Raw genomic sequence first — 12,624 nt, 5'->3', positions numbered from 1 at the left:
CCTGGTGTACAAAAGCCTTTTTCCCCCTTTTTATCAAATAGAACTTAGGTATTCTTACATTATAAAAACATCAGTACAATTTTGTCATCTATGCTCAGGGTTGCTTTGTTCTAGAAATCCTCATCATGATCAGATTCACTGTTATTTTGATCTTTGGATATTGCACAAGATATCACGCGGCTCCATTCAGTTGATAATGTCACATTGATTGGGGCTCACAAGCAAGAAGCGGCAAATGTGTGTATAACTCAGGATGACAGTATGTCTGCTAGGAGACTGGGAAATGTCCCAGAGAAAATTTAGGAATATAGCTCCTCAGAAAGAAGCTAAATAATTGCTGAGCCTTTTCAGCTTATAGAGATGACATTTAGCACATGTATGTTGCTTTGAACCACTTACTTAGAATGTCCATAGGCCCCATAGGCTACTGCTCTTGAGTGGGGATCAGACCCATAAGTACTTGCTGGTAGTACAGCCTGCAGTGCAAGCCTCTCCACCAATTATGCCTTTTAACTTCTCTGATCCTATTGTGCTCAAGCAGCTTCGACGATTACAAATGGATCGACATTACAAATGTAGTACAGGAGCTCTGGTAAGCCTAACAAGAAAATCATTGTCTGGTCTCTAAGAATTGGAAGAAAAATGGTTTCAAACTGTGTCCTTGAAGGGTTCTCTTGATGATGGGGAACCATGTAAACAGGCCTTTCCTCTCAACTCTGCTTAAAGAACTGGGTGTTAGCTGATCCAGAAAGTGATAAAGTCATGTTATTCCTCTGGACTCCATAATTGGCTGGGAATGGAATGTATGAAATCAGGCTCTAGCCGGTCCTAAGATCCCATCAAATTGTCCGAGCAGGTGGTCCAAACTCTCATGAATATGTCGTGTGCTTCATTATCACCTGGCCCTCAACCCACACCTGTGGTTTCATGAGAAGCAAGCTATGTATGACCCCTTGACCTAAAACAAATGAACAAAAAAGTATGGACTTGGTTTATGAATAATTATATGTAGGATGCAAATCTTAGACGTAGAATGAAGTATCATAGTCCTACTAAGGGTGAGTCTAATTACCCCAGTCAAGAATAATCTGTAGTTAATTTTGTAATCTTTTTTAGATATTGGATCTGTTTAGTTTTCCTTATTATCAATACTAGATAATATATCAGTATATATCAGATGTTAGAAGCTAAGGTAATTTTCTTCTGTATAATTTGTTAGTTATGGTTCGAAATTTATTTTAGAACTAAGAACTAGATCATGTGTTTTTGAAACATTGTTTTTCCTAATACTGTCATTTGTTTCTAAGCATTATTTTGCAATGTAACTATGAACAGAAAACTATGCTCTTTTATCATTAAAATAATGTGTGTTATCAAATTCCTGTTGTATACATTTTTCCCTCAATTTGGAATTGTAAATATTTCGTGGCAAGTCTTAACTGTAATGAAGGTAAGCAGAAAGTATGAATACTATGATTTACAGTCTTCCTTTTAACAGTTAATGTTATGTCATTATCTTGTTAATCAACAGAAGTTGTTATGGTGTTACCTTGTGGTATAAATGATATATAAAATATCTTTGCAGTAGAAAGGAGATTTACCCATTAATACTCTTATAACCTGAGGTAAAATGATGTCTTGGATTGTGTCTTTGTGTAAATGTATGATTACTCTGGCTTATAAGCACACATTGCTTAGAGTTTATTTTATAAAGCATGGAATATGAGTGGTGTCCAAAATTATAATCATTTACAGTTTGTACAAGAGTAAAATGAAATAGTGGGGCACCTGGGGGGCTCAGTTAGTTAGGCAGTCGCCTTCCGCTCAGGTCATGATCCCAGGGTCCTGGGATCGAGACCCACATTGGTCTTCCTGCTTGCTTCATGGGCAGCCTGCTTGTCCCTCTCCACGGCTTCTGCTCTCTCCCTCTCTTTCTCAAATAAATTAATTAAATAAAAAAATTTTTAAAAATTTAAAAATGAAATGAAATAGCAAATATATATGTCATATTTATTCCACTTGGGAATTTTAAAAATGCATTAATCTTTACTAGGATATATTCTAAAGTACTGCTTTTTGAAGTTTGTTGGAGAGAACTGTAAGGCCTATAGGATTGTCAAACAATAGTATTTGAGCCTAGTTATTTGAAAATAATTTTTAAATCTACATGTAACTTTTCCAACTATTTAAAAATGAGGTTTAGAGATGTCTGAAATGTTATATGTAATGTCGGAAATATATACATTTAATTCACATTCACTGACTGCAAAAAGTAAAACAAAACAAAACAAAAAAGGTTCTCTATTGATATACACTCTTGAAAGCTATTTTTTTTTTTCAGAGATCACAATGGCGCTGATCCTAAAAATGTTACTATGAAATAAAACAGGGAAGCAATTGACAGGAAGTGCATGAAGATGAAATAAAAGCTTGATATTTTTATATGAAATATGATATAAAATGAAAAGTTCTGTACTAATATAAATTAAGCCAAGTACCTGGGAGAGAAAGATGAATATTCCTCCTCCTGACAAATAGTTTGGTTGAAGTGCACAGAAAAGTAAATGACTTTTCCAATTTCTTCTAGGAAGTGAGAAATACAGCCTAGGGAAAATTCTTAAATTTACATTCTCAATAAATTAAGGATGATGAAATGCTGTTTTATTTTTTGATGAAAATGAAGGTATGAACATAGTTTCTAGAATACGTTGCTGTTTTTTATTTAATAAGGGTTATAACCTGAGGAATCTTAGAACAGGAGTGCCCCCCACCTCGGTTCCCAAACTCCTGCAGTGGAACTTTCAACTGCTCTTGTCCTATTCTTGATGGATAGGAGCCAATGTAAGACTATAGTCGTGATGGATTCCAGACATTCATTCCGTCCTGAAGAAAAAAATTCCATTGACTTTTGTACATTAATATTTACCTTGTATGTTCCCTGGGTGCCATTGCTCATTGCTTACCCACTCCCAATCAGGCTTCAGAATAAAACGAATAAATAACTTCCTAGATTATTACTTAGTTTCATCCCTTAACCTTTCTATTTCATGACCCTCACTCAACACACATGCACTCACACATGTGCACACATTTCATTCACAGAGCTTGTAATTCTCTACCTCTCAAGATATGTGTAAGATGGCTAAGAACAAGCTTTTTAAGGACTAGAGTTAATGTCAGGCTGCTAGATTTTCTAGCATCTACTATTTATCTATGAAGTTCCCTTCAAGACTGACACAAGAAATGTCTCTATCACAAGTGCAATGATATGAAAGTTTTCCAGTTCTATGATTATTGCTGGAGATTTGTACAATGTACCAACTGTTAAAAACAAAACAAAACAAAACAAAACAAAAATAGTAAGGGCAGCCTGGGTGGCTCAGTGGTTTAGCGCCACCTTCAGCCCAGGGCGTGATCCTGGAGACCCAGGATTGAGTCCCACATCGGGCTCCCTGCATGGAGCATGCTTCTCCCTCTGCCTGTGTCTCTGCCTCTCTCTCTCTCTCTCTGTGTCTCATGGATAAATAAAATCTTAAAAAAAAAAAGGTAAAATAATTCAGATTATTTTGTTTTGTGTTTGTTTTTGCATTCCCCAATTTGACTGGCAAAAGAGTATGCTGTTGTATAATTCTTAAATCTTGTAAGATCACTATACATTTATAACCGTCTAATTCAAATGCTGTTACTGCAATCTAAGCTCATTATATTAATTACAATCAAAATATTTTTAAAATCTAGATGCATGTCCATATAAATGGTTCAATATCCTATCAGCACTAATAACTAACCTGCCTTTCATTCAAATAGATATTTTTTAACCACACGCTGGAATCAGTCCTGTAAATTTCATGACTCAAGAGTAAACAAATCCACTATAATGATTTTAAAGCTCTATTTTGTGAAAGAAGACACATAGTTTCCCATTTAATTAGCATTTTATTTCTTGTAATACATTAGGCACACAACGCTTAAAAACAGATTAAAACTCATGATTACTTAAAACTTGGAGCTTTAAATTGTTAATGCAAATTAGTTTATTAATTTCATTTTACTTCATTTTTGTCATTTGTGCAGTTTTTGTTTTGTGTGCCTAATCATTGTGCACAATCTTATTCCCTTTTGCCATTGTTAACAACAAGCAAATTACTTTATTTTTTATTTTTTTTTTTAGCAAATTACTTTAAAGACCTTATATGAATTCTGTGGGAGAAACTCCTTACTATAAATAATTTTAAAAAACCTTCTTTTACCCAGAAAACTGGAAAAGGGTAGAAAACAGAAGATAAAAATAACCTCCTAATTGCCAAAATTTATTTGTAAAATCATTACAAAGCATAAATAAATAATTTGCACAAGTATTGAAGTCTATCACTATCCCATGACAAAAGCAGAGTTTCTATGTTTTGAAGACTACTGTATCACTAACACATATCGGTGTCAGGTACAGAGAAGCCCTGGATTTTTGAATGAATATGTGTAATAAAGGCTGGATCACAGAAATTAATAGCACAAAACACATTAATAACTCAGAATAGGTGAATGTATATATCTTTCTTTTTGGCTTAGAATAGTTTCAGTTCTCATGTGACCCCAGATAATTATGAATACCATCACCTGTCTTTCTGAAAGGGTCTCAGGCTGGATGCCAACGAGGTAATCTCCCTTCTGTATCTCTGAGCTGGTCTGTGTTCTGTGGGTTGTTGTTGTTGTTTTAATATCTTTCAACTTGCTTATTTTTTTCTAAGATTGTATTTATTTATTCATGAGAGACACGGGGGGAGGGGGCAGAGACATAGGCAGTGGGAGAAGCAGGATCCCTGCAAGGAGGCTGGTGCAGGACTCGATCTTGGACCCCAGGATCAAGCCCTGAACCAAAGACAGATGCTCAACTGCTGACCCACCCACCAGGCATCCCAACTCACTTAATTCTTAACAGATCCTTTAGTAGTAGGGACTGTTGGTATCCCTGGTGGGAAGATAGACAAGTGAAGTTGGAAAAGTCAGCTTATTTATACTTTTAGAACATGGAAGACCTAGGCTTCAAATTCAGGCTGTGTAACACAGAGTCCCTTGCTCTAAAATTATGACACAGTGATGATCGAAGTGTTTTATGGACATCATCCAGGGCGCTGATATGTGATGCCAAAGCAATCAAAAGAAATTCTGAATTATTTCAGAAGGAGTGGACTAACCACATAAAGATGAAGATAGAGACCTTTAATTCTACTTCCGGCCCTCGGTATCTTCTCAGATCTCTCGTTTGGTATCTGAGCCAGTGTCAGCTGGTAAATCTCCTTGTGTGCTGTATGTTCCTGGCTTAATAGGACACAGATAAATCATCTTTAGCTCTTAACTATGTACTGTGTCTTAAAGAAGCTTAACATTCCCATTGGGGACACAATGTTTTTCTCCGGTTTATACATCATCAAGATAATCCATCCTGAAGGATTTCAGACTTACTCTTTCCTTCTTTCTCTATGATTTTAGCTTTCTATTGCAGTATAACAGATTGCCACAGATACAGTGGCTTAAAACAACACAGGTTTATTGTTCTATGTTTTCTGTGGGTCAAGAGCCTGGGCAAAGCCTAGCTGAGTCCTCTGCTCAGGGTCTCACAGGCCTTCCATCAAGGTTTCAACTGGAATCCATTCATATGTAGAGGCTCAATTTAGGAAGAATTCCCTTCAAGTTCATCTAAGTGGCTAGCAGAACATATTCTCTGGGACCTATGAGCGACAGTCTCAGCTTCTTGCTACCTTTTGGCTGGAAGCCACTTTCAGATGTTAGAGAGACATTCCTAAAGACTTCTGCAGTTCCCTGACACACAGGCTTGGCCAACATAGCCACTAAAGTAAACCTACAAGGGGAGTCTCTAAAATGAGTTGCCAGCTACCTGTGTGTATGGTAATGCCATCCCAAGAATGGCATCTCACTATCTTTGCCATATTCCATCCATTAAAAGAAAATCACAAATCACATGCTCAGTGAAAGTGCATTATGCAACTTTGTAACTCTCAAGAGATGGGGGCTGTTATCTCATGGTAATACAGCATAGTATACGTTTATGGGATATTTTTTCTTCTTTTTTAGTTCTTGTAAAACACAGTACTATAAGCAATCTTTGTAGAAGCACTTTTATAGTCACTTCCTTTTATTAAGCATGATAATCATACTTCGGTGATTTTGTGTATATACGCAAACCTCTCCTATAGGACATTTGAGGTATTAAAAAGATAACAATCATAATCTTGTCAGATATTTTATGAAGTACTGAACATTTGTGGTATATGACCTATGTATGGCTCATACTACAGTTTGTGTTAATTGAGTGATGAATATTTAATTAAACAAATGATCCACTTCCTGTCCAACTTGAAAAGCAGGATCATTCTGCTATATTTAAACAATGAAATTAGTCAATCAAGGACAATTGATGAAAATATTGTCAAAATTTTACTAATAATCATAGATGATTGATCTTTTCTATATATCAAATATATCGATTTAGTAATCTCAAATATATTGAAAGACCAGGAAAAAAAATCCGAAAAGAATATTCTTCAGAAGAAAAAAAAGAATATTCTTCTCTTTGGTCAATCAAATTTCTTTATATTCTGCAGAAATACTTGAAATTTTAATGTACTATTGGGATAGGTTTTGGCTATTCATGTACAACAACTGGATACTCACTATGACATTAACACATATGAAGTATAGACTTTACCTTAATCTGATGTTAGTGGATTATTTTTGACTTTGAAAAGTCAACTATTAATTAGGTTACTTTAACCTGTGCTATTAATTTCTGTGAGCCAGCCTTTATTACACATATACATTGCTTCTCTGGTTGACAAAACATCCACCATGAGGAGGAGCAGCAAAACCAATGAAGAGACATCTGTATGGTGTTAGAAGCCAAGCTTTACTCAGGATGGCAGTTTTAGGTGCCACTTTCACCTAAGCGAACACCATAACTTTGTGGTTAACATTGAGTTCTATTCCCAAACCAGTTGTCGCAAAGCCACGAAACACTTAGTGTCGCCTTATCTGAACTAGGACTTCCATATGTTCAACTTTTGTTATTTTCATTCTCATTTTTCACTAACTTTTGTATATCGTCATTAAAAAGAAAACAAAAATATCAGTGCTTGCTGAACACAGGCCCCTACTCCAAATAGAGAAGGGAAGCATCGGCACATTTTTATGAGTCCATTAAATTTGATTCCTCAATTTTCCTGACCATATTTTCATCAGAGACATTTTCTATTGCATCATTGACTGACACAGGAGTATCATTGTTTCTACACTGGTCAAAAGTTGACAAAAGAATTTTTCGAAGAAGTGACATTTCATCTGAGACCTTAGAGTGAATGAAGTTTCCTGGGCACGGATAGATGGTACAGAAGTTTATTTCCAGTGGAGAGGAGAGTGCATATGAGTTTCCCTAGGCAGGAATGGAATTGCCCCATCTGAGCCATGAATTAAGGCCATGAAGCTGAAGAGATAAGCAAAGAGATTGAAGTCAACATCTTACTGCCAGAGAGAAGGGCCTTAACAATTTTTTTTTTTTTTTTTTTGTAAGGATTTCAAATCCATTCTACGAGGCAAGGACTGGGAGGCCATTGAAGAGTTAAAACAGGTCAGAGACAAGATAAAATTTACATGGATAACATATGTGGGGAGAAGACATTGCTTAGGGAGGGTATTACTAGTAATTCAGACAAGAAATTGCAGATGTTCGGGAAAGTGAATAGGAATAGGTAGAGAGGAATGGATCAATATATTTATATCAAAAGAGTAGAAAAGAAAACATTTGGTGGATTTCCCTTGGATAAGGAAAGATGACCAAGGGTAAGCAGCTAGAGGATGATTCCCACTTATAATACATGCACATGGTTCAGGTTCTAGACTAAGGCATAGTGGAGATAAGAATTGGATGCCATGATTCTAATTTTAAGTAGGGGAACTTACTTGTAAAAAGCCTATGATACCCCATGGCAAGATTATTTGAGGAACACTGCAAATTACAAGTTGGCATGATTATAGCTACAGATTCTAAGATAATGACTTTATCATTTACAAACTTTCTGACATCTGTTCCTCGCTGCTGATTCTTGTTATTTTAGCTTTTCTCTCAACTACTGTATACTCTCTCTTATAAATTGTTAAGAAACAATATGTGTGCATTTGTGCACCAACCTTCTTTCCAAGAAGGAAAGGTTTAGATTTCCTTATATCTAACACATTGAGTTAAAAATATAAATTAATCAAAATCATCCTCCCTCCAATAGAGAATGATTGTCTTAAGAGAATAAGGAGGAACCATCAGTCTTTCTAATGTCTTAGACTGTTTTTTATATGAAAGTCCTTAAAACACAGTACTCTGATCTCAGTTGAGACAGTCCCTCTGGTACCAAAGTTTCCAGAATATATGTATTCTATTAGAACTTCTTGCTGAAATGATTCTATTTGACTTTTCAGAAATAGCTCTGATAAAAAAAAAAATATTGTTGAGTTATCTCAAATGTTAAGTTCATAAAAAGATTTTGCGGCCTTGCTCGAGGCCCCCGCCAGCCGCGCCGCCCGCCCCTCTTCCTCCCGCGAGCCGGTCGGAGCCCGTGCGCCCCGCTGCCCTCGCCGTGGCCGCGCTCGCCCAGAACCCGCGGTTCCAGAAGCTGCAGAAGAGGCATCGCGAGCAGGGCTCTGACCTCAACCTGCGCCGCCTTTTCGAGGGGGACAGGGAACGCTTCGACCGCTTCAGCTTGAACCTGAACACCAACCATGGGCGTATTCTGGTGGATCACTCCGAGAACCTGGTGACCGACACCGTGATGCAGATGCTGGTGGACCTGGCCAAGTGCAGGGGTGTGGAGGCTGCCCGGGAGCGCATCAGGGGCGAGAAGATCAACCTCGCGGAGGATCGGGCGGTGCTGCATGTGGCCCTGCGGAACCGGTCAAACACACCCGTTCTGGTGGATGGCACGGATGTGATGCCGGAGGGCAACAGGGTCCTGGAGAAGGTGAAGTCTTCCCGCCAGCGCGTCCGCAGCGGAGAGTGGAAGGGGTACTCGGGCAAGCCCATCACGGGCGTCATTAACATCGGCATTGGTGGCTCTGCGCTGGGGCCCCTCATGGTGACTGAAGCCCTTAAGCCGTACTCTTCAGGAGGACCCCGGGTCTGGTTTGCCTCCAACACCGACGGGACCCACATTTCCAACACCCCGGCCGCCCTGAACCCTGAGTCCTCTCTGGTCATCATTGCCCCCAAGACCTTTACCACCCAGGAGACCATTACAAATGCGGAGACGGCGAAGGGAGGGTTTCTCCTGTCGGCCAAGGATCCTTCTGCAGTCGCGAAGCGCTTTGTCGCCCTGTCTACCAACGCGACCAAAGTGAAGGAGTTTGGGATTGACCCTCAGAACATGTTCGAGTCCCGGGATTGGGTGGGAGGACGCTACTCGCTGTGGTCAGCCATTGGACTCTCCATTGCACCGCACGTGGGATTTGACAACGTCGAGCAGCTGCTCTCAGGGGCTCACTGGATGGACCAGCACTTCCGTACGACGCCCCTGGAGAAGAACGCCCCTGTCCTGCTGGCTCTGCTGGGCACCTGGTACCTCAACTGCTTTGGGTGTGAGACGCAGGCCGTGCTGCCCTACGACCAGTACCTGCACCGCTTTGCTGCCTACTTCCAGCAGGGTGACATGGGGTCCAACGGGAAGTGCATCACCAAGTCCCGCACTCGTGTGGACACCAGACGGGTCCCCATCGTGTGGGGGGAGCCAGGGACCAAGGCCAGCACGCCTTCTATCAGCTCATCCACCAAGGCACCAAGATGATACCCTGTGACTTCCGCATCCCGGTCCAGACCCAGCACCCGCTAAGGAAGGGTTTGCATCACAAGATCCTCCCGGCCAACTTTTTGGCCCAAACTGAGGCCCTGATGAAGGGGAAGTCGACAGAGGAGGCCCGGAAGGAGCTGCAGGCCGCAGGAAAGAGTCCAGAGGACTTAGAGAAGCTGTTGCCGCACAAGGTCTTTGAAGGAAATCGCCCAACAAACTCTATTGTGTTCACCAAGCTCACGCCATTCATTCTGGGAGCCTTGATCGCCATGTACGAGCACAAGATCTCCGTTCAGGGTGTCATCTGGGACATCAGCAGCTTTGACCAGTGGGGGGTGGAGCTGGGAAAGCAGCTGGCCAAGAAAATTGAGCCTGAACTTGATGGCAGCAGCCCAGTCACCTCTCACGACTCTTCCACGAACGGGCTAATCAACTTCATCAAGCAGGAGCGTGAGGCCAGAAGCCAATAAACTCATGCCCGGCTGCAGTCCCTGTTGTAACTGGTCCTTGTCTCTCCTCACCAGAGATGCGCTGCACAGTCTTTCCCAGAGCACCCTCTGGTTGCGGGCTTGGAGCACAAGCCCTTTGGGGGAAGCCGGTCTGGAACTTGCCACCCCTGCCCATCCATGTCCATGTGCCCTCTGTTTTACGATTGGCTGAAGTGTTCCAGTGCAGCTGATATTTCTGACCGTGTTCGCTTTGTTCGTGTAACAGATAGAAAAATAAAGATGCCACAAAGGAAAAAAAAAAAAAAAAAAAAGATTTTGCAAGGAAGTTGGATCTTAATTCTCTGATCGAGAAAAGCTGGAATTTTCTAATGTTATCATTCATTCAATTGTAAGTGACCTTAAAACTAAATTATTTTAAAGGTGATATGATAACACCACTCTAAAAGTTTGGTAATTATGTCTAATTCTTCATTGTAGATTTTGGTCAAATAAAATTCTATTAATCCATCCTTACAGCTAACATTTTATTTTCTCTCCATCTAATAATTTTGAAAATAGTTATAGCTTCCTCATTGTTCTTTTATGACTCAGTGTATACTCACTCCAATACCTTCCCTAAATTTATATGGTTATGATTTTGAAATGCCGATCTGATTTTGTATTTTCATGCTTGAATTGTACATAGCCTGAGGATAAAGTTAAAAATGCTTAGCTCGCCAGAAAATCCTTCTATACCCTCCATTAAATTGAAGTAGCTTCCCTGTGCATTCTTTTAGCCCTACATCTATCCTTTAGGGTGGCCATATTCTGGGTGGCCCAGGATGGCCCAGTCTATGCCTATTTTCCCAGCTTCCTGACCAGCTTAACATTTTCCCAAATTTGTCTTTTTTTTTTTAATGCAGTATTATTTTGATATTTATATTAAAATAACCTGGATGGGTTTAAAAGAACATTTAAGTTTTATTTTCAGTTTCTTCCAGGTATTCATTGAGTAGTGACTGAAATGCATGTTAAATAAACAGATTATTACTGGAAAATGTCTAGTAGCAGCACTTCTCCTTTCTGGATTCTAAAAACAACCTAACTCACACTTCCCTTTCAAGGTCAGCCTGTGTAGAGCATGAGACTAAAGGAAATGCTCAGTTACAAATGGTCAAGGATATCTTCTATCTTGCAGTAAGGGTGGAGCTACTTTCTTTTGTGCCACTTGATATCATCAGCCTGTGTTGCTGTGGCCCTTGACACACTAAGCCACTAGATGGCAAAGGCAGTCAAAAGTATGAGGAATTAGAAGTTAGGTGTGAAACTAGGAATGTGTAGAAAACTGCCCTCTTTCCTTATCAAAGTAACCTCATTTGGATAGTAAATATATGATTAATGGAGCAGAGTTCCCTTTTCTAAAGTAGATATTTCCTTTTATTATTTTATTATTTTTTAATTTATTTTTTATTGGTGTTCAATTTGCCAACATATAGAATAACACCCAGTGCTCATCCCATCAAGTGCCCCCCTCAGTGCCCGTCACCCAGTCACCCCCACCGCCCGCCCACCTCCTTTTCTACCACCTCTAGTTCGTTTCTCAGAGTTAGGAATCTCTCATGTTCTGTCTCCCTTTCTGATATTTCCCACTCAATTTTTCTCCTTTCCCCTTTATTCCCTTTCACTATTTTTTATATTCCCCAAAAGAATGAGACCATATACTGTTTGTCCTTCTCCGATTGACTTATTTCACTCAGCATAATACCCTCCAGTTCCTTTGAATCTGGGCAGTTCACGACGTCAATGACCCAAAGGCACTGCTTCCTGTTTTTTTGGAAAATTCGCTCTCAGAACCCAGTATCCAATGCTGTGAGGAGGCCAAGCCGCATGGAGAGGCTGCACATTTGTGTGCTTGTCAACAGTTCCAGCGAATCAACCCAACAACCACTCAGTTGCGCCCTCCAATGTCGTAGCCCAAGCAGCATCTGATGGCAGTTGCATGAAGAGAACCACTTACTTGAACCAAGTCTGACAAACAAGCAAGTAATAATAACAACAATATTGTTTTTTAACCACAAAGCTTGAGAGAAGTTTGTTTTGCAGCAACAAATAACCAGACCAGGTACTATCTCCACAATAGTCCTTCTACACTTTATATAGATTTTTAAATAAACTCTCCCATCCATATATAGGTCCAATATAGGTTCTATGAGAATAATCTGTGTTTGCTTTGTTCATTATTTGATCCCTCCCCCAAACATTTTCCAGTTCCTGGCTCATAGTTGGTACATAACGAAGACTTCTTAAATAAGTGAGTGAAGAAATTGTATGAAAAGAACATGCAATTCTGTTTT

General features: G+C 39.7%; 1 protein-coding gene across 1 annotated transcript; it reads left to right on the top strand.

Moving 5' to 3' along the window:
• The first annotated feature begins 502 nt into the window (after nucleotides 1–502).
• LOC479379 (glucose-6-phosphate isomerase-like) lies at nucleotides 503–10,586 on the top strand. Its single transcript, XM_038535475.1, is given in 3 exon segments — nucleotides 503–592; nucleotides 8,544–9,789; nucleotides 9,792–10,586. Coding segments are annotated over 3 exon segments (1,857 nt in total). The 3' UTR covers nucleotides 10,313–10,586.
• The last annotated feature ends 2,038 nt before the right edge of the window (nucleotides 10,587–12,624 follow it).

The sequence above is a fragment of the Canis lupus genome, chromosome 4 (genome assembly GCF_011100685.1).
Source record: "Canis lupus familiaris isolate Mischka breed German Shepherd chromosome 4, alternate assembly UU_Cfam_GSD_1.0, whole genome shotgun sequence".
Taxonomy (NCBI): domain Eukaryota; kingdom Metazoa; phylum Chordata; class Mammalia; order Carnivora; family Canidae; genus Canis; species Canis lupus.
This window is presented reverse-complemented; position numbering and strand designations above follow the sequence as displayed.